This window comes from Botryllus schlosseri, chromosome 2 (genome assembly GCF_051294905.1).
Source record: "Botryllus schlosseri isolate E-star chromosome 2, Bs_hap1, whole genome shotgun sequence".
Lineage (NCBI taxonomy): Eukaryota > Metazoa > Chordata > Ascidiacea > Stolidobranchia > Styelidae > Botryllus > Botryllus schlosseri.
The window spans coordinates 3,861,691-3,884,575 of NC_137237.1; the positions used below are offsets into that span (position 1 = coordinate 3,861,691).

Below are 22,885 nucleotides of genomic sequence, written 5' to 3' on the forward strand. Positions count from 1 at the left end.
ACGAGCCTGTGCAGCAGGGTAGTTTAAAAATAACAATTGTTTCAGATTCCAGGGATTCATTGATTAAATTGCTAGGTTGCCTAAAAACGCTGCACAGTGCACATCCAATTTACCTCGATTCCAACTGATGGATGAGAAGGTCCAGGATCCCAAAATTATTAATGGAAGACTCGAATAACTTCGTTTCTACGGGTTGGAATTGCGTCGAATTAGTTTTGCATTGTTTTTGTAAGCAACTAAACAATTTCATGTAAAATTCAATTTTTTTAAAACTGTGTTATACTACTTTCAAAATTTTCAAACTCCTCCCGTGCCTTCACTTCTAACAGCTTTTTTAACGACCCTACCGTGCAATAACCCTCAAGGTGAGATATCGTAGTGGACTAGTGATACGAGCCACAGCTGCAACGCCAATGGGTTGTCTTTCCGAGGTCGACTCCGGAATTCCTACCTAAATGTAGAGGTTTATATAGGCTCCTCCTCGCCATCTCATCCGCGTAAGCGGTGTCTTACAGAAGAGCCTAGAAGTGGGCCGTGCTACAAGTCGGCAGATACGGAATCAAAAATAAAGGATATCGGCCTGATGTAAATGACCATAGTCGTCGACATACACCACAAACACTCAAGATACCTGAAGACATATTTTAATGAATTTATCAAAGAACATATTTTCGTGACTCTGTTCTCCGGCATGCATTGTTAGATTCAACACCGCACTTGCGTACGTCCAGTTCCCTATATCTATTCCTCCATGACCTATCCTATATAGACAGCCACCTCAATACAATTACATATGCGACAGTAAATGGAAAACTATCAAATTTTAATATCCAGTCACTAACATGAAGCACGGAGTTGACAATCTCGTGCAACAGCTTTCATTCAAAGCACGATTGGGATACCGCGTGTCACACGTGCAATTTAAACGTGCTACATTTCGACAGAGGTGGCCGAAGTACACAGCGTTGATGCTAGGTAGAAGTAAAAGTAAAGCCTTGAAAATTACCAGAAGTAGCAATTTCCAATGCATCTCGATCTCAAACCAAATTCAAGAAGTCATGTGTTGACTGTTCAGGTTCGAGTTTAAGTCTTGTGCAACCCACTCTGTACTACGCTGCTTAGTGATATCGAATACTTCGTATTCATAATATACTCATTTTGCTCACTTTCAACAGCTTCTGGTCGCATTTACGAGTACCAGTACTAATAGAGGAAATACCAATAGTGTCGACTGGTAATTTTACTATTCTTCGAAATTACAATGAAATGTCGGTCTTGGCAATCCCAGCCTCGAGTCATATGACTTGGTCCGAGTCATGCGCAATGACTCGAGCACAAGTCGAGTCAATACACAGATTGACTCAAGTCGAGTCGATTCATTTTCCGCATTTTGAGAAAATGACTCAAAATCAAGTCGAGTCATCAAAAAATCGCGGCCAGAGTAGAGTCATGACTCAAGCCACTAAAGCCCTGACAAAAGGTTTTAAAAGTAGTTGAGCCTACAAACTGTTTGAGGACAAGTGAAAGTACTCAAAAATGATAACCAACGGAGAAAGCAGTGCAAAACCTACCGAGTACTCCAAAAAATTTAAAGTACCTCGTCACCGACCAATGACCACCTCCGAGTTAAGGAAAGTACGACGACAGCGCAATATCAAACGATAGACCAAAATGGAAACATTATTCAAAAATAGAAGCGTATCAAAAAATATTGTCTCGTCAATCCTGATGAAGATTTCGTGTAGGCCGTTTCAGTTTTGATACTGCTGACGGCACAGGACACAGCTCATCACACACAAAGAATACTGCAAAAACAATGAACAACAGTGAAATATAACAGTCTGACAATTTTTACATTCAATTTCTGGTACTTGGGCGGGTAACCTATCCCAGTGTTCATCCAATGAGGCTTTGTACTAAAATATTTCCATTATTTAAATAGAAGAACTCCAGCCTTCAATGATTCCGGTTCCTAAAGTCAAAGCCACCTCATCGGGGTACCACAGTTGGAATTGTACATGGTTACTACAATGCACTTGGCACAGTATTATGCCAGCACCACGCTCAAGCGTTTCACAGATGCTTCTTGGCCTATAACTAGAACTGGACGCAATGATTCGAGTACTCGAATCTGAATCTAGTATTAATTCTAACGATTTGAGTAGTAAGTGATGATCTTTTAGAGTATTGAAATTATACGCTCCTTGCCACTAAGAGGTAATTTATCAATGGCAACTGTAGTTTAGATCCTATTTTGCACTGTTCAACGCTGTAAACCTCGATTGGTCGTATTGCAGCATAAAAACATGCGGCACAAAGCTATTACACATGTAAGTGGAAATGATATATCTGTGAAGTAGTGATCAATCCACAACACTGTCTTAAAGTGCATTGGAATTGGTGTGGCCGAAAAAATAACAAATATTCATTAATCCTTGCGGTAGCAAAAACATACATGTTTGAAATTTCCACATATTCATACTGCCGTGACGTCATCACGAGCGATACTCAAATGCTCGAAAACTAATACTCACTTCAGAAATAAAATACAAAGACGAGCACAGATGTCAGTCAAGGCACCAGCGGTTCTCAACCGGGATGCCTATCGGACGGTGAGAGTTGCTGACGACATAAAAATTACGGGCATAAAGATTCTGAGCAACATTGGGAAGCTTTTGACTAACAAAGGCCACAGGCAATGATGTCGTGATACTGAGGTTTAGCTGAGAGTTATGACCATTTTTTTCATATTTTTTTCCTACCACTACCAGAATCCGGGGGTGAACACTGTTGCTGTCATCACTGAACAGTGATGACTTATGCTGATGACCTATTTTCTCTGTCATTAGCTCCCCAAATCTTGTACTAATGGCATTCGAAGCGCTAGGGGGCCTCAAGTGATTTTTTCCTTCCATAGAGAGCGCCAAGGTCAAAATGGCTGAGAACCAGCGCAATACACAAACTAAAACAGATTTCGCTACTACTGTGAGCATCATGATGAGTAGCAAAGTAACATGCAAACACGATTCTATCTCCGAACCACAAGAAGAATATGGGATGTCATACCACCCCCGATCAAACCCGCCGCTAATACGGCAAAGTATATCGATGGTATCAGATTCGCAACCGGACTACGCGTTTCAATGCACGATATTGACATTCGCAATGTGCAATTATAGTCTTGTCATTTATCTATAGCACTGCTGCAGCAAGGCGTGCTGAAAACTCCATACCGCCCGTATACGTCTCTGCCACGGACAGCAAAATAGTACTTGAACTTGGACGAGAATTGGCTCAAAGTACACGCCATTGGTAACGTCATAGCCTTTATAGGATCACTCTTGATCTTCCTCCATCGAATTGAATTAGTGGTCGCGTTGGAATCGTGCTGGTAAACATACAGCTCGTAATAATCCATTTTTGCATACATTGATGTGTTGCTATGGTCCCACGACAACTCAATGCCATCATTGCTCTTCCGAATCTTCAACTCCGGTTTAAATGGGGCCGGTAGAATATTTGCAGGCAGATTTTTAGGTGGTAATGGTGGGTAAGGCAAGGGCGGGTACGGAGGGACTTGTTCCTCGCGTTTGACAGCCGAGCTTGATTGTGACGGCTTTCTTGAAGGTGTTTTCACTTCATTTTTCACTGGCCCAGCTGTTGCCTGTGATGCACCAGCTGAATTATTGCATTTACTTTTTGAAATACTTCGTGTTCTACTGAAAGTATCGCTAGTTTTGACACAATTTGTTGGTGTGCGTATATCAGCCTTTACATCATGCGGAAGGCTGGTCCGCTTCGAGCTGGGGGTAATCTGGTCGCTATCATCTTCCGTGAGGTCAATGATATCATCAGGCTGAGTGATCTTCTTCATTTTAGGCTGATTTGGAAGGTATTCCTTTTTCACAGGCTTCGGTTCACATACGCCAGGCTTGGGAGCTTTGATTCCGTTTTCTTGTTTAATTAAAAGTGGCGGCAAGCCGGGTACATCATCCGTCTGCGTCATGGCATCGGCAGTTTGCACTTGTTTTTTCAACTTCAAGTTTTTAATCGATTCCTGCTGCCTGTTCAGTACCATGGCCATGCGCTTAACGCGTTGCTGCATTTCCACGGCGAAATCGTGCCAATTTTGGCAGTTTTCATCCACTTTCTCGTGTTTAGCGATGAGTTTCTGGCACAGATTGTCTTTGAACGTACGCTGTTCGATTGATTTCATTTGAAAACTTACTCCTTCTTCGATTAATTGTTTCAGGTAATCCAGGTCTGTACGTGGCCTCTTGTCGATGTTTTTCATGCTCATTGGGCTCAACGAGCGTTTATTTGACATGATGAAAATTATTTTATAACAGTGTACTTAGCCTAGTGTGTGAACTAATGTCTGGAAAATATGTCAAACTCTTATTTGAATCTGATGATGATCATGGTAATGTGAAGAGTTACACATACAGGGACAGTCACAAAGAGAGACAGAAAGTGAAAAAAAATTCATCATTTCATCACAAAAAAATACAAAATAACAAAAACTTCAGACACATAATTATACTAGTCAATAGGGCTGATTATTTTTCAAATTTTACTGGCTGCAGGATAAAATTGTTAGGTTACCGGTAGCTAAAAATACGCTGCACACCAATTGTGGCTCAATTCCAACCTATAGAAGCATTGCTATATAAGAAAAAAGTTTTCAATTTATTTAATAAAAATATATATAGAATTTTTTCTAATTTTACCGGCTACGGTACCCCATGAAATTGTTGGTTGTCTGAAAAAGCGATGAACAACAAATTTGACTAATTCCAGATTTGACTAGTTCTCGGTGCTGAAAATTTGTGATTTGAAATCATAGTAGGCTATTTACGGTGGGTATAGATCTATAATAAATATTGAATAGACTATATTTCCAAATCCAAAATGTGGGGTTGACAGTAAACTTTAAAAAAATCTAAACTTTTTTTTTTAAATAAATTCAAAATTTTCAAACTCCATTGCATGTAGAACTGCACAGTGCACATGCGCAACTACCAGTTCAGTTGGAAGTTCAAGTTTATTCATAAAATTTCATCATTTCAAAACATCACAAGACTGCGATACAATGAAAGATGAACGGTGCTGAATTGACTTGGAGTAGTCTTTCAGATCAGACACCCATCTGGGAAACTTGAAACGAACCGAATTTGGTGTGCAGCGCATCTTTAGACAACCTATAAAAATATAATCAGTGAATCCCCGAAATCCGGGAAAAAGGTATTCGTGAACAAACCGCGCACATATACACGAATTACATAATAATATAGCCTGCTAATAGGCTAGAACCCAGTATCTCGCGAAGATCACGAACGCTACCAGACTTTCATATATGCAATTCATGAGACTTAACCTGTTGACTTCTTGTCTATACGCTACGCCAAGGCCCCGACGCCCCTGCCTCGCCTACCTATGCTGCGCAATTGCCCATTAGCAACATGCAGCGCTGCCCCAAAAGCAACCTACGACACCGGCAATCCTTGCAGAACAAAGGATTTGTATTGGAAATTTTATTTTAGTGGATTTGGATTTACTGATTTTCAGGTAGATTTACTTAAATAGTTTTAGACAGTCGCGAGCTTTTCTAATCCAGTATTGAGGTGATTAGTGGATTAGTATAGCGGCGTGGCTCAACTTCACAAAGATGTTATGAAGTGTACGTCATGCACGACTGGATCTGTAATCCGGTGCAGCTCCACTTGTGCGATGCAAAGTCACTCAACTCATAGTTGAGTGACTTTGGTGCGATGCATATTGAGTTTTTCCACCTGGTCGAAATATCGCTCAGAGTGGGCCCTGAAGATCGTTCAAGGCTTTACAAGACGTTAGATTTAAACAGATCGATTACAGAACAAAGGTTAGTTGGATCAAAGCGTGTCATGGAGTGGAGAAACTTTTCCTGGAATACTGTGACCAAGAAGACTATATTATACTCCATTCGACATCTTCCGACCTTCCTTATACCTTTTCTTTCATTATTATAAAATAATGGAATTACAAATTTTTCTGCTGCAATAACTTCGCTTCTAGTGGTTGGAATTGAGCCGAATTTGGTGTGCATCATCTCTACTGACAGAGTGACAGCCTAACAAAGTAACAATTTTATGGGGTAGACAGAAAAATTTGATATTTTATTTTCTATATAATAAATTCTATAACATAGTAAGAACCTCGCTTCTACTGGTTGGAAATCAGCCAAATTTGGTGTGCAGCGTTGTTTTAGCCAACCTCACACAATTTTATCACTGATGGCCAGTGAAATCTGAAGTATTTTTTTTTGAACAGCCCTAGCTGTGCATAGATACAGGTCAATGACTCCGCCCATTTGCTTAACCATAATGATCATATTTTCCAGACAATATTACGTCACACACTAGTTTACATACACTGTTATAAAAGGATTTTCATCATGTCAAATAAACGCTCTCTGAGCCCGATCGACATGACAAACAAGAGACCACGCACTGACATCGATTACATTAAACAATTAATCGAAAAAGGAGTAACTTATCAAATGAAGGCAATCGAACAGCATACATTCAAAGACGCTATGTGCCAGAAACTGATCGCCAAACACAAAGACATGGAAGAAAACTGCCGAAATTGGCACGAATTTGCCGTGGAAATGCAGCATCGCGTTAAACGTATGGGTATGGTGCTGAACAGGCAAGAGGAGTCTATTAAAAACTTGAAAACAAAAGTGAAAACTGCCGATGCAATGATGCAGACGGATGACGTACCCGGCTTACCGTCGCTTGTTAGTAAACAAAACGGAATCAAAGCGACCAAGCCTGACGTAAGTGAAGTAAACCCTGTGAAAAGGGAATACTTTCCAAATCCTCCGAAAATGAAGAAGACTGTCACTCGGTACGATGATATCATTGATCTCACGTGAGATGAAGTAGCAAATGCAAAGTAGCCTTCGGCATGTTGTAAATACGGCACTGAAATACACACACCGCCACCCGCACATTGTTTCAAAACTGGTTAATATACCATCAGTAGAACATGCGTTATTTCAAAGAGTAGGCCTAAAGGTGTCAACTGCCATAATTCTGCCAGTGTGTAGTGTTCCTTTCAATTCTCTTCTAGTCACTAACGATTACCCCTGAGCCTGAGAGCCTGACTACTGTCAATCGGAAATATCCGAGTTTATTGCAATATGATTATATTGTTCAATTGTCTACTGCAGTTCTGTACCTCCACGAGTTTCTTCGATTGAAAATAGTATACTTATACAACAATATAAGTTCGACAGAAGTGATTTTGCGGCAATTATGTTGTAGTGGTAATAAAATTACAAAATATCTCAGCTGGACTCATAGCACATAAAATCCAAATTCCGAACAGTAGTAATGAATGATGAAGATACGGTAGTATTGGAAATAGTTGCGAAATTCTATATTGAAATTATTGCATTCACTAATGTGTTGAAGATACTCTTGGAGGTACAGAACTGAAATCACGTATGTTTGTTACATATTATTATCGTTTTCAATGCAAAATGATCATAACATGATATAATGTAATGATAGGAAGTCACACAATGGACTAATCAACTATCCATGAGTAGATAATTTTAGAACTGTCAACATCATCGTGACATTAGAAAACCTATCTTAGTCGATAGCTTCTGTTCCGAAAGTATAGTAGGCCTATACTGCTGAATATGACATCGATATCACCAAGGACGCACGGTCTTCGGGACAGCATAGTCTTGATGTTTTTGGTGTTAGGATGAGGACCGTGATGTCTGACTGTATGTCAATAACGATGTTTTAGCTTTTGGCGGAGTCCCTGACTATAAAGCATGTTGCACATAAATTGGTGCTTTGTCTGCCTCATAAAAAGAAGAACAGTTTCATTCATCGTATTTTAGTCCTGTTGACTTCTAATTATTTTGAATTACTTCATTTTCATGAAATACAATGAAAAATTATAATTTGCATGCTCAACCACTTAGATATACAATCTTCTTTTCAATTCGCCGTATAGCTGCTGCCGCTAATCTGTTGTGTGTCAGGGTATATTTCAATATGAATATATTATTCAATTGGATACTTTGATAATTCTATATCCCAATGCTCACACAGTCGTACTAATGAGGGGGCTGAGCAGCCTGGGGGCAGATACCATCATCATGCCTTTATACCATCCTCATGACTTTGTTTCTATATCTTGTTATTTATGTTGCCTGAAATCATATTGATTTCAAACAAACTGGTGATCCTTGTCCGCTGGGATGAGGCAATGACATTTATTCGTCTTCCAATTTCTTTCTACATTTCAGCTCGTACATATATATAAGATATGTTCCGGCGTAGACTTCTAAGTTGAGCGGCTGCGCCTCTAGATTATCTCTACGTGCAATATTCTGTTCCATACCTGGACCGGGTAAAGATCTGTTGTGCTGCGGTCGATTGGATTATAATGTTCAGTAAGATTGGCAATATTCTGCAACAAGCAGTCGACGCACTTGCCCCGGAATCGACTCCTAAAGATGATTTTTTGTATCATTGGAAATGTATTACGAACTTTTATGTTGACAACACGGATGATAAGTGTCCTGTAAGTATTTGAATGTAACTTTATTCTTGTGTTGCAACTTTTCTCAATAATTAGGGCTCGTACCCTTCAGGCGTACGAAAATAATATAATGCCAGTTTGAAACAACAACAATAATAATTTGAAACTGAAATCAATTTCAGCATTTCAAAATGCTTTACTTCGCATTCTTTCAAAATCACAAATCAGACGCGTCTTGGTCACCCCTTGGTGTACAGACGTTAACCATTCTGGTGGTTATGGGAATGCGCTGTGATTTGATATGAACTGAACTTCTATTTCTGCCGTATTTATTTCTCATTCGCAATTTCATTCTATTTCCAAGTTTTTTGAGAATTCGGCAATTCTAATCAAATTTGGAAAAAGCTGTGTAGCTCGAATTGTAATTCTAATCAAACTTGGAAAAAGCCGTGTAGCTCTAATTCTAATCTAATTTGGAAAAGCTGGAAATTTTCTAGTTGTCCAAGTCTGGTTTCCAGAACTACATACAGCAATGTATATGTATATGTGTTCACATATTTCTGAATTTGTAGTTATGCTCGTAAAATCAATGAATTTTCATCCAATGATTATAAGATAAAATCTGATCATAATAATACTTAAATTACATCCGTTCCTTGACATTGTTGCCCTGAAGCTGTTAATAAAGGAACATTGTGCTTGTACATGAAAATTCTCGTAATTAGAAATTTCCTTCCTAGCCTAATCTTGCTGACATGCTCTGTCCATGTTCAGAGTCAATATAACTTGATTCGTGTAACACTGTCCCTGTGAGTTATGTAGCAGGATTAATGTCGAAATCAAGTGAATTGTGTTTGGCATCTCAGCTTTGACGTTTGATTTCCAGCCTTTCCTTCTCACAGGTCAGTTCGACCAATATCCCATCGCATTTAAACCAAATGCTGGTATTTTTGGTCGAAGAGGAGCAAGAAAGAGAATCTGGGAATACGGGACCTTGTATGGAATATTTATTGCAGGTTTGTAAGGTCTCGATTCTTACTGTGTTGTTTTGTTGCATCGCGATTTGAAATTACATAAGAGTCAAAAGAGTCACACGTTCTTGCATAGTATCTAGGATTATAAATTTATTATTGTATTTTTATCGTCATTTCAGCAGTTTCTTTCATTCTACGAAACAAAAACTTTGTATTGTTGATTCATTCACAAAGAGCTTTTCGGCTGTATTTCATCAGTAACAGTGACAGTAGTAGTATATTATAATTAGAATTATAGCTACACAGTTTCTCTAAAAATTCGATTAGAATTAGGGATACTGAATTTGCAAAAACTTTGAAATCTATCCAATTCCGAATTAGTAAGAAATACAGCAAATTTCAAGCTCGATTCATATCAAATGAAAGGTACCGTAATTCTCATAAGCATGAAAATGGAAAATAGCCTATCTATACACCTAGCTTGGCCCGCTTGTTACTGTGCAGTTCTCCTGCAGCATTTTCAGGAGGATTAGTTTCGATTTAAAATGAGAGAATTGCAACATTTCACAAATTTGATCAGAATAAGACTACCTAAATTTCTCCCTCGATTAGTCTAATTAGAATAGGCCTGCTTGAACTATATAGTTTCTCAAGTCTGATAGTAACGGTACACAACAAGAATTCACATATTCAGTAATTAATAGCCCTAAACAACAACACATTAATGAAGTACTCCAAGGTAGAGGCAGTGTTTAACTGTAATTTCTATTCCAGCATAAATTACTGGAAACAGTGCATACCCTGGGCCGTGCCGATTGCCCGCCCGGCATGAAGACCCAGGTGCTACGATTCTTCACAAGTCTACTGGGCAGAATCCACCAGCCCCTGCTTCCTCACGTCAATGTCCACAGGTAGGGAATTTATGGTTCATAGCCAAAAAGCATGCCATCAAAGTAGCCTATTGCTGTTGTAGGCCTGTATCGAAACTGGTCCGGGTCTGCGGAGAAGTGGCGGCAGCTCCAACGGAACCAGAAGAGATCGCGTTTCTTTGCACGGTATGCGCGCGACTGAAACAGGAGCCTCACCTGGCGCATTTGTTCCTGCGGAGCAAAGAACAGAACCCAAAGGTACTTACCAATGTGCTCTCCCAGTTAATTGCAGCTCATAACGTGCCACGGTTCACGTAACACCCTCTAATTCAGTTCTGCGCCGTGATTCTAATGATAAAATCCTTATACAAGTGAATACTATACTATATTCTTATTCAATATTTCATGCTTGTGAGTTGTGACGTCATATTTTGTGACACGATTGCCCCTGGCGAGTGTCAGCCGAAAATATTCGGGTTCATTTCATTGTGAATATACTAACTCAATTGTATATTGAAGTTCTTTACCTCCAAGAAGCTCTTCATATATCCATAATGAAATGAACCCAAAGATTTTTGGCTGACACTCGTCAGGGATCGCCCAATAGTTTCACGGTTTGAGCGAGTCGAACCTAACTTGAACTCAATACTGAACAGTAAGCAATATGGCTTGGATTCGGACTCGAGTCTTAACACTGTGACTCGGACTCGACCCGTTGCTCCCTGACTTTGGCTCGGTCGTGAAGTAAAAATGACTCGAGTCTAAACTATAAAAGTCAAATTGACTTGTGACTCGGAACCTTGTGACTTGGTTACAACCTGTATTGCCGGTCATGGGTCTGTCGTTCAATTTCAGACACAAAAAGAGATGCAATACCCTTCCGGAAGCTCGTCATCGCCAAAGCCTCCCAGGTACGACACCAACACTGCCGCAGACACCAAAACTTCGAAAGGAGGAGCAAAAACCGTTAGCAACCCAGGCGCTTCAAACGACTCTCAAGGAAACCTCCACTCGTACGCGAGAAAACGAGAAGGCTACGACCTGGTGGACTCCTTGTTGAACCTGTCCAAGTCCGAGGACGGCAGGGTGGCGGTGAAGGCGTGCGAAGGGTTGATGCTGCTGGTTTCTCTGCAGCATAAGGACGCAGCACGGGCTTTGGTGCAGGATACGGCACTGTGTTACCTGCTTAATTTGAGGTAGGCGGCTTGGTTGGTGCGGTTTTTAGGCCGGTTTTGGCTATGTTACGTTGATCTACGTCATCTAGGGTCCTAGGTATACCATATGTCCTCTTTTAGGATCTGTCCCGTTTTCTTTTCAATAACAGTAAATGTTCTCCTAGGACACCCAAATGACCTCTTTTTTTGCATTGCGGCACGATTACTTTGACCAGCTCTGTTATCCGAGCAGATTATCATCACTTTTCACGGCGCTGCCCGAGGATATGGACCCCGTCGATGTGGAGAGCGTAGAAGCCAAATGGGGGCTCGATTCCGGACTGCACGACGGGCATAAATTCAAAGGGAAGCGTGCCCTCGTGTCTTTTTTATCCTGGTTCGACTATTGTGATCGTTTGGCCGCGGAAGGCGGATCGGTAGGTGGCTTCAGTAAAAGGCGCTGTGGATTATGATTTTGTGTTGTGGGTATCACACCTGGTATCATGTCTGGAGTGTGTCTAGGGCAGGGGTTCCCAAACTTTTTCTGCGTGTGGCACATTAGAAAAATTATAAAACGCTTGCACACTCACAAAAAAGTTACTTAAAAATCTATTAACGTGGACATAGCTGTTCTTGTTTATACTAGTTGTAAACAAACATACCTGCATTTTGTCATTTTCCAAGCAGCCTCTCTCGGTTACAGCTTTTAATTCCATTCGACACGAAAAGTAAATATGTTTAGATACCAATTAACTAGCCACCTACGCTTGTTTACAGCAAATCCTGAGAAGTATTTTCGAATGTAAGTTGAAGTTGAGATAATGCTATCGCTCGCGATTTGCGGCGTGATTTCTTGTTTATGAGTTGATTTGAGACAAATCAAATAATTTCTTCGTGACGTACCAGCCCAATGACGATGTCGACATTACCATACTCATCAGCAATGCCATGATTGGTTTCCTGGACATGGTCACATCTGCTCAGTTATCAGTAGGGCAAGTTTTTGTTGCACTAAAAACCTGAGAAAGTTGCATTTTGCTCGGTTGACTAAAAAAAGGGCAATTTTCCGGCTCAGCTCCCAAAATACCCGTAAAAGCGTTATTTTGGTGCTGATTTACGGTGTTACAGTCGAATTTGGCCGTGTATTTCACCAAAATCGAAAATACTTTTCATGAAAAATCGAAAAGGTTGCAAAAATTGGCAAAAAGTTGCATGAAAAAAATGGACAAAAGTTGCACTATAAGATTCCTTCAACGGGCTTAAAACAGAATTCTACATATCTTACGAGTATTTAGGAAGCTGCCGGAAGCTGTAAAAATAAGTTGCAAAAACTTGCCCTAGTTGTCAGATATTGGAGATATTACTTATTCAAGTTTCGTATTTCAGAACCCATAAATAGGCCCAAAAACTGTCTTTTCTCTGTTTCACACGCGCAGAGCGATAAAATGAGTATATTATGAATCCGAGGACTTCGATATCACCCAAGAGTTTCAAAGAAGTGTCGTGAACTCGAAACTGAACACTGTGACTTGGACTCGGACTTGACTCGAATTAAAACTGTAAAAGTCGAATTGACTTGTGGCCCAGAACCTTGACTTGGTTACACTCTTCGTCTAGAATCTCACGCTAATATTTTTTCCTGCATCCTTACAGAGAGAGTGTCGCGAATACATTTCCCGTTCGATTCGGGAAGAGTTTTTCGAGCAGACGCTCGGCCCGATGCTGTGCGCCACCAACGAACGGACGATTCTTACCTCCACGTCTATTTTTGCCAAACTTTTCTATTCCGTCGAGTGCAAGGACCTCCTGCACGAGATGCTGAATTTTCTACTCGCCGAACCTAAGGATCAGGTGACGATACCTACTTACAATTCTTGAAAAAACTCTGGAAGATACAGAACTTCAATATACAGTTGAATAAAATATATATATTGAAGTAAAACCAAATATTTTCGCATTCTCGTCGGACACTCGTCAGGGGCAATTGTCAGCAACAAGAGAGAATTTTAATATACAATTGAATAGTATACTCATATAGTATATGCAACTAGTAGAGAATTCTATTCAAATCTATTCTCATCTCTGTCTGTTTTCACATCAGAACTCGCCTTCGCTGTTGCTGCGTCTTCTGGAAAGATGCGATCATCTGTCGGACGAGATTTCGATCATGTCATTGCAATTGTTTGAGACGGTACTGCGTAAAAACGACCCGATGGCCATCGAGGCTTTGATATTGAAGTATTTGTGCGACAGAGGGTATCATATGGAAAACCCCGGTAAGTGAACACCGAACAGCGCAGGATCGTTACAAGTGCATTTAGCTATACTACGTCTACATTCTAACGTCGAAATGAATAGACTTGGCTCAACAGCCGTACGAGAATTCTGGATACAAATCTATGATGCTAAATTCCAAACGAAGCTGTCTAGATATGGTTCAAACAGTTTCAGTTTTGGTTTGACTCTGAGACAAATACCCACAGGTAATATTGTAATCCAATCGGAGCCCGCGGAACTAGAGTGGGACCTCGAGCCCGGGCTGGACGTGCCCCCGTCCGATGTCGCGGAAGCCAACAGAGAGGCCGGCGTCCAAGAGACAGAGTCCAGACAAGGTGAGCCGTTGATGGAAGTGAACATTTTTCACACTTTCCAACTTGAATATACGATTGAATAATATGTTATGTTTTCGGCCAACACTTATCAGGGGTAATAATCGGAAGCTAATAGAGAATCGGAAAGAACATTGCATATCAACAATCACGTCACAAAATCTGACATCGCAGGCATGAAAATTCTAATAAAGGCGAGCAGATGGCTCAAGTTGAAGTACATTGAGCGAAAATATTCGGGTCCATTTCAATACGAATGTTTTTCAATTGTATATTGAAGTTCTGTACCTCCGAGAGTCTCTTGAAGTAATGTATTGGTATTGAAATGAACCCGAAACATGTTATGGTATGGTGATACGATTGTTGAAGTGCAAAGTTCTTCTCAATTCTCTACGAGTTGCTGACGATTACCCATGACAAGTGTTGAGCCGAAAATATTCGGGTCTATTTCAGTATAAATATATATTATTCAATTGTATGCTATTGCCTTTCATCTTTATCATTTTATTGAAAATTGTATCAAATCAATACTCCACAAGACTGCGATGTAATGAAAAGAAAAGGAAGAAGGTGTTCGAAACTGCTTGGAGTAGTGTTTTGATCAGACACGCACATTGGCCTACAGCATGTAAATAAGAGGCATGCGCACTGGATAATAGAAAGGATAACTTGAAAGGAAGCGAACAAAATGAATGCTTCATGTGTCTTGTAGGTGAGGTTGATATGTCAGATTATGGTCTGGTTATCTTAAGGGCTGACTAGTGATTTGAGACCGCAACATTTAGAGCGGAGTGCCCCTATACAAATTATTCGCACTTACGGACTTAACAACTTGAAATCTTACCGCCAGCCATGAACGTCGCGAAATACAATCCAAGACTACACGTGCAACAAGCTGTGAACTGCTATTTGAATGTTTTGCCGGAGGCGGCCAAATCGTCGCAAACGTTTGATGATGATTCAGGGTAGGCGTGCTGACTGTTTGCTTGTGTGCTCGCGAGGGTGATACATCTACTGATATCGCAGGCATGACAGCTATCTGAGGGAGGCACATCGGATGTACCGGGACGTGCAGTTTGTGTGCGGACGTTTCGGCTGGCCGAAGGAATTTGAGAGTCCGGAGAGATGTAAGGCTGTCGCCAACTTTAACGAAGGTAACGCTCTGATAACTAGGGCCGGCTTCGTATACTAGCAACGCTCATCAACTGTTCATTTTCCGTCGCAGGACCTTTCATGCGTATGCTGTTGAATAAGATATCTCGACTCTTGGATCAGCCCTACGAGGTGAACCTCGTCGCCACATCGATTGCGTCGCGACTGTGCCTTACCCCTCACTCGCTGCTACATGAATATTTTGTGGACCCTCTCACGCCGACGCGACCAAACATCAAAACTCTTTACGGCACGATTCAGGTGCGCATTACCGCCACTATATTGAGTAGTTGTTCGAGCTGTTCATTTCAAATTTGACATGCATCGTGATTAAATTGTTTGATTGCCAAAAATATTGTTACACGCTAAATTAGGCTCAATTCGACCAGTAGAAGAGACTTCTGGGTAAAGAACTTCAATATACAATTGAATTATAATATATTCATATTGAAACAAACTCAAATCTTTTCGGCTTTTTGGGTAACTTGCGGCTTCGGGTAACCGCAACACAATGGCCATAACATTGACCCGTTGCGACTCTCCGATTGTTCGGACAATGCCGATATTTCAGACTTGGAGGACAGATTGTAGATGGATCAGTGCCTCATCATTATTTTAATTTATATTTTAGGAATCGGTGCAACAGTAGCTTTCGATAAGACCAGATTCAATAATTTCTGTGCTCGGAAAGATAGCATTTGGATTGCCAAAAATCCTACAGTCGCTTACGCAAAACAATTCTCCACTCCAGCCTCGGCGAAGCAGAACGAAGTTGCAAAATCGGTCGTTGCCGTTCCATGTTTAATTTCTATAGTTGAAGACTCGAAAAATCAGGCCAGCAACGATAGCCGAGTTCGCGTCAATCAACGACCTAATTTGGCGATTTTCTCAGCGGGAGATTGCGTCGCGTTACACAGTGCATTGACGTATCCCACTAATTGGCGACACGCTTCTCGCTAATTGGCCGCGCGAAACACTCATAATACGACTTATTGAAGCTTCCTAAAAGTTTAAAACACATTATTAACGATACTATTTTATCCGGTTAACCGGAAGATTTATATCCGGATATCGGATAATAAAAAAAACCTGCGGTTAACTGGTTAACCGTTATCCGGATAATCCAGCCGTAGTTGGAATCGAGCCAAAGTTGGCGTGCAGCATTTTATTTAGGCAACCTAAGTGTTAAATCACTTTGCAAGTGAAATTGGGAGAAAAATATTATAGGACAGCCCGCATGTGCAGTAAAACTACAAAAATCACTCTTCTAACTATCCCCAAGTAAACCGTATAATCATCTGGTCGTTTTTCCGATAGCAACTCACGACCGAGATGATGGCGAGATTCGCGAGAGTGCCGAACTTCAAGCACAAGCTCGTTTTGACGAGGAAGTCTTTGGTCGGGAGCAACGCGTCGCCCGCTAAGGGATCGCTAGGTAAGGAGATCTATGATGGTGGCCGTAAAAAGAAGACGGGCATTAAGAATTAGTGTGTGTCCGCCTGAGGTACTCGAGGAGGTATTTTTCTGCACTAGGTATGGCTTAACCCAAGCGGATATGCGTTTAGTCTAGTTCAGAGGTGTCAAACATACGGCCCGCGGGCCGCATCCGGCGGTCCGGCCCGCAAAGCAATTTTGAGTAGACTGAAAAATTCTTATATTTTCCAGCACATTTGTAACAAATATTAGGACATTTTGCAGGAAATACTTCCATGTTCGTAAGCCCCATTATGACCACCCGACTACGGCGCTGCGGTTTCACTCTAGTTAGTAGTTACCCCTAGTAACAAGTCGGTGAAAAGGAAATAAGTCCACACTATAAGTTCAAAGTTTTATACAAATAGAGACCAGAAAGTAGTTATTCATAGAAGCGAAAACGCCAATGCGGAACCGTTAAATGCTGTTCACATGGAAAATATATTAGTTTCACTGATATGTAATTGAAATATCTATGGTCGCACTGCTATGCCACTTTCGGCCCAATAGAGACACCGAATTCGGGGTCTAATAATAATAAACCAAATTCCAACGTCTGCGTTTCTAATTAAATATCTTATATTCCTCACAACAACGAATATGTCTGGCTAATGCCAGATTACTACTAAATCAAAGGGAGCATAGAATATGACAACTTATAACGCCACTGTTTTAGCGGTTTTCAACTCTATTCTACTATGGACTATTTTGGCGAATAAAGGGGTTGTGACTTGCTACTTCAAAAACCCTATGATCTGTGTAGTATTATCTATATATGCTTTAAAGGTATTCAAGTGAAAAGATAGATAACGAGGTAACATTTTGCAATCAGTTGACTGATCCGGCCCGCGAGCGATTTGAAGGCTTGAATCCGGCCCGCGACGCAATTTGAGTTTGACACCCCTGGTCTAGTTTTACTCCTACTGTGCGAAATAGCCTCCGGTCGAGACATGTTCTCGGAATTGGGTTCCAATATACAATTTAATAGAATAGCCTACTCATTGAAATGAACCCGAATATTTTCGGCTGACACTCGTCAGCACTAATAGAGAATTGGAGGAAGCATTGTATATCAGCAACGGTATCACCAAATATGACACCACAGGCGAAGAGATCACTATTAAGCTCAATGTACTAAAGTTAGAGGGTGCATGAACTTCTTCTGTTGGCGGATTCGGGAATGAAATTTGAAAAATTGCACCTAGTGCATTAGATGAAAGTAGTTGTGATAAGCTAGCCTCGCTATTATGAGTGAAATAACCCCTGTGTCGCGATGTTTTTGGATATTGCACCTAAATTTGCAAGTGTCACTAGTAATTGTGCATCAGACACATCTTGCAGCTTCGAATGTAGCCACTGTCAATTCACTGTTAAAAGCCGAACAAATGTGAATTTTGAAACTACTTTGCTAAATTACTTTTCTGAGCTCCAATTTTGATTCTAATCTCATTTCTGGTTCTCCTGAAAATGCCACAGAATAACTTTTAGCGTGAAACTGGCCAAGCTCGGTTTAGTTGTTTGCCATTCTCGTCTCTGAGAACGAACTGAATTAATTCAATTTCCAAGATTTTGTGAATTCGGTCATTCTAAATGTAATCTGTAAAAGACTGTAACTGAAATTCTAATCTAATTGGAAGTAGTAGCTGAAGATTTTCTAGTTGTACAATTCCTGTCCACATTAATACATAAATCTTCGTGGCATCCAGGTTCCCATTCGAGTCAAGCCATGAACGTCGGAAACGAACTCTCCCACTTGCTTGAAGGCGCCATCGTTCTGGAGGAATTTTGTAAGGAGCTGGCCGCAATCATATTCGTGAAGCACCACGCTACAACTGCATCCACCAACCCGTGACTGTGTGCATCTGACGCAATCTTTTCCTGATCCTTATCTGATATTAAGAATTCTAACTATATAGTGTACTGCTATGTAAGGTAACGACCTAGAGTGCTTTTATTGCGATGTAAGAAAATGTGCATACAGTAGTTTTTATTCATTTCAACGAATGCCGTATTCATGTGTTTTGAACAGCGAACGAAGCGTGCAATGGATTTGCATTGAATTATGTGCTCAAGTACGGAGAATAAAATATATTAAAACTATGAGAGTGTGACACATTCTTGTATGTGGAATCCTGAGACTGGAAAGGAAAGGACGCAGTTTATTTTTGTCCTTGATGTTTTTGCGGCATATACACCGACTCATGATACACATACACGCGATCTGCGCATATGCATACCATGAGTACATGATGTGCATATGCCGCTGGACAAGGAAGTGCAGATATAGCCTTTACAGCTTTCTAAGTCATGCACCACCCCTCCACGCTATCCCAGTAATGCATGAGCGCCAAGCAGGGAAGCCATGGATACCAGTGTTACTAATCAGGTCTTTGGTCTGACCCCGGCCGGGAATCGAACCCACGACCTACCGATCAAGAAGCAGGACGCTTAACCATTACGCTATCTTGTCGGTGGACTAGGGCTGGGAACATTTGAGTACCCTAGTGATTCAATAACAGTGTTGGGATGACTCGAGTCATGACTTGACTCGAGTCACATTTTTTGTATGACTTGACTTGACTCGAGTCACTTTGCTAAAATGACTTGACTTGACTTGACTCGGCGTATCCAAAATGTGGATTGACTTGTGACTCGGAGCAACATTCACGAGTCAATTTCAAGTCATCAAGTAATCGGTGTCGATAAAATCATTGTATCTTGCATATGGTCGGATTGCTCGCGAAACGCTCGTGTAACCCGTGAGAGCGACTAATCATTCAATGATCGTGCGTTTCACTGTGCCTTCATTGTTCTTTCCCAAATAAATTGACCGCAAACGAAGTGATCGAAGCTTATAGCTTACGATCTCGTAAACTAGTATAGTAAAGAAATTTAATAGTAAAATGTATATTTCTGTTTTCTGTTCTTACCTAACCAAACCTCTTGATTTATTGAAATTGACTTCAAATATAGTTTATATAGTCATCAACCATTGGCGCAGGCTCGAATGTATAGTGCATCTTATCAATTCGTTTCTCTATTCTCTATTTTGGCTGGTAACTATAAACTGAGGCTATGCAATTACTTACGTAGTTTAGCAGTTCTACGTACATGTGAGTGATACAGCGTCTTCTTGCGTGTATATTTAACTCTATATTCGTTCATTGGTTCAGAATCAATGACCTACTGAATCTGTATTTCAGACAGCCAGCAAAAGGCAATGACATAATCATGCCTCATACTTCGAAAAGCCAACTTGACTTGAATTGTGACTTGACTCGTGACTTGACTTGACTTGACTCGACTTGACTCGAGTCAACTCTAAAAATCGAATGACTTGACTTGACTCGAGTCACCTTCCAAAATCGATTGACTTGACTTGACTCGAGTCAAAATGTGCAATGACTCGAAATGACTCGTGACTCGAAGGTAGTGACTTGATCCCAACACTGTTCAATAATCGAGTATCACTCATTATGACGTCAAACAGAATGTAAGATGTCCAAGTGCAAATCTACATCACATCAAAGATTCTTCGACCATACCGATTTCGTTGCACTTCGTGACAATGTTGTGGGATCGACTTCGGCACTGTGTTCGGCACAGGAACGGTCGTAGCTTTTTACTATGCTTCGCATGGTACGATAGAGTATTCAAGGTTGAAGTCTTCCAGAGTGGGAAATAGCAACGAAACTACAATGTAGCTACAATTTTCGTTGATAAATTATCTTGCAGGGTGAGAAGCGTATAATTTCGATACAGATGCATCATGCTCCAGCAGTCACGTAGCGATCGAACTTTATATAGTTGTCGGCCGATGTCATGAAGGAAATTATTATGTCATACACACCAAGGTGGTTTAGATAATGGGTTTAACGCAAGATGTCCAGTCAGGAGATTCATGTCAAAATCGGGCCTAGTGTATCCTATTTCCTTCATAACATCGGCTGACAACTATATAAAGTTCGATCTCTGCGTGATGCATGTGTGGAAATTTCAATACATTACAGCTCCGTTCTGAAGAAAACGGCTGCGGCCAAAAATTTTCTTTCGTTTTGCCCTTCCATTTGAAACCACATCATTCTTAGAGTGCAGTGCCCCTTTAATACTCAATTCAGCTTCGAGTACTCGAATCATTGCGCCCAGCCCTAAATTGCACATGTACATATAGAACTACATTTCCTCATTAGATCAGTCTTTATTTTGGTCACCATGCTAATTACCGCACTCTCCAACTAGTAATCAGTGCAGACTGAATGACTAGTAATGGAAGATATCAAATGGCAAGGGCCGAAAATGACGTGGCATGCGACCGAATCAATACTGACAAAGCTGCTATGGTAGAACATGAGAAGTCAGGACGAAATTGCATAACACACCGCCAAATTTAGCCCATGCTACAAGTCGTTGACAAGCTATTTCTTTGCAATAGGCAGAACATGGTTGAACATTGTGGCGCTAATAGACGATTCTCAACTTCATCAATACCGGTAGCCATTTACATGCAGAGGTGGTCGGTAACAAAGTACTTCTACTTTGGAAGTACTCAAGTAGTTTTCCTCTAGTTCTGGTAATTACTCAAGTAGATCTGATTTTCTGTACTTCCACTTAGTAATATATTTTGTCATCTACTTACTTACTTTTCGCTATTTTCAGTTTGTCAATTAGAAGTAGTTCAATCTCCAACACCAGGGACTGGCAACTTTCCAGACGGCGGGTCGGATATAGGAAAATTAAGTACTTGGCGGGCCGGATTGCTGAATCGATACATTATTCTCACATTTTTCCACATATACAAGGAATAAATCATATTTATTGAATGTATTTTAACCACAGCAATGTCATTTCAAAGCCATTTCTCGCCGAGAATGACGATGACAATGTGGATTTGAGAAAAGCATTGCCATACAGGCGCGGCCATGTCTGCTTCTCTCTGATCAATTTACACACGGTAACCTCATAGTGTCCTACAGTGACCGGCTTGCTGAGCGCGAAATTTAATAAAACGGGTATCAATCGAAAGCTACCACGGTACTGATTGCGAAAATACATATTTCATTCTGCTCGTGGCCCTGGAACCCCCCAAAATCAGCCTCAAATGTTGCATTGTAACGGAGTTTGGTATGGTGACACAACCATGCCGTCTGGGAGCAACTGAGAGCAGCGCAAACCGCAAGCATATTGGCCAATGTTGCGCAACCGATTGAGCATTCAAACTCTCACTCTCGTGAGCACTTGCTCCTGAGCCGCTCGGACGGCATGGTTGCGTCACAATACAAAACTCCGTAACTCCCAGTTCTTTTGTCTGCAGAACATACATGTTGAAGCATAAAAGCAAGTGTAGTAATGCCTCTATTTTCCGAAAATAAAGCTACACACTAAATAAATACAAATTCTCCGATCTACTATATCTGTTATTAACGTGTACCAATCGCGCAAAGTGTTGAAACCGCATCCTATACAACTTTTCCGTATTGCTCTTCGCCTAAACTTGGGGCCTTATAATATGGGGTAGGGCGCCATGCCATGATATTCTTTAAAATGGGGTCATCTAGTAAACAAAGAGTTAGTATCGCATTTTCATATCACTACTATAATTTGCATTCCATGATGCGGAAGAATGCTTAATCTGTCGAAAATTGATACCTCCTGGGATGCATCAATACGAATCAAGCTCTCTGCACCTTCCGCATAGCTCAATTTGCAGCTTTGGACAGTCCATGTGAACGAATTTGAGATTGTTTTTAAAACTACTTACTTACTTGAGTAGATTTCAAGTCGGTCAATTCTACTTCTACTTCAATTAGTTTTAGGTTGCTCATAGAAGAGGTACTTCTACTCGTACTCGAGTAGATTTTTTCCTCGCTACTTCTACTTCCACTTGAGTAGCTTTCTTGACTACTTTGACCACGTCTGTTTACATGCAGCAGTGAATTGCGGAAAAGGAGTATTACTGTTGAAGTCTGCTTTATTTAAAGCACAAAAACTGACCATTTTTGTAACCACTGACACTAAGTCAATAAAAAGGCGACAAGTGCTGTTTATGCAAACCAAAAATCCAAGGAATCCTGTTTTCCCGCCATATTCAACAATTGGCTTTCCTG

At 40.8% G+C, this 22,885-nt stretch overlaps 2 protein-coding genes and 1 long non-coding RNA gene across 3 annotated transcripts; 1 reads left to right on the forward strand and 2 right to left on the reverse strand.

Annotated features, from left to right (window-relative positions):
* Positions 1 to 1,222: 1,222 nt before the first annotated feature.
* LOC145433052 (activating transcription factor 7-interacting protein 1-like) lies at positions 1,223 to 4,947 on the reverse strand. The gene has a single exon (XM_080309957.1). It carries the CDS (start codon positions 4,325 to 4,327, stop codon positions 3,185 to 3,187), a length of 1,143 nt encoding a protein of 380 aa, XP_080166083.1. The 5' UTR covers positions 4,328 to 4,947; the 3' UTR covers positions 1,223 to 3,184.
* Positions 4,948 to 8,308: 3,361 nt separating this feature from the next.
* LOC145433053 (FHF complex subunit HOOK interacting protein 2A-like) lies at positions 8,309 to 18,881 on the forward strand. The gene is made up of 14 exons (XM_080309958.1): positions 8,309 to 8,592; positions 9,453 to 9,566; positions 10,299 to 10,435; positions 10,498 to 10,651; positions 11,249 to 11,589; positions 11,801 to 11,984; positions 13,201 to 13,398; positions 13,649 to 13,823; positions 14,031 to 14,159; positions 15,007 to 15,121; positions 15,183 to 15,310; positions 15,382 to 15,569; positions 16,626 to 16,743; positions 18,488 to 18,881. The coding sequence occupies exons 1-14, from the start codon at positions 8,455 to 8,457 to the stop codon at positions 18,631 to 18,633; spliced, it is 2,265 nt and encodes a 754-aa protein (XP_080166084.1). The 5' UTR covers positions 8,309 to 8,454; the 3' UTR covers positions 18,634 to 18,881.
* On the reverse strand, positions 18,754 to 19,295 carry LOC145433054 (uncharacterized). Its single transcript, XR_013913039.1, has 2 exons — positions 19,259 to 19,295; positions 18,754 to 18,919 (listed from the first exon to the last, which is right to left on the reverse strand). It is a non-coding gene; the product is annotated as an uncharacterized LOC145433054 (long non-coding RNA).
* Between the last annotated feature and the right edge of the window lie 3,590 nt (positions 19,296 to 22,885).

Bases quoted from the DNA above. Each gene is read 5' to 3' on its own strand.
- LOC145433052 (XM_080309957.1), bottom strand. From the start codon at position 4,327: ATGTCAAATAAACGCTCGTTGAGCCCAATGAGCATGAAAAACATCGAC.
- LOC145433053 (XM_080309958.1), top strand. From the start codon at position 8,455: ATGTTCAGTAAGATTGGCAATATTCTGCAACAAGCAGTCGACGCACTT. The intron at 13,399-13,648 runs GTGACGATACCT...TTTTCACATCAG, and splicing joins TCGCCGAACCTAAGGATCAG to AACTCGCCTTCGCTGTTGCT. The intron at 13,824-14,030 runs GTAAGTGAACAC...AAATACCCACAG, and splicing joins GTATCATATGGAAAACCCCG to GTAATATTGTAATCCAATCG.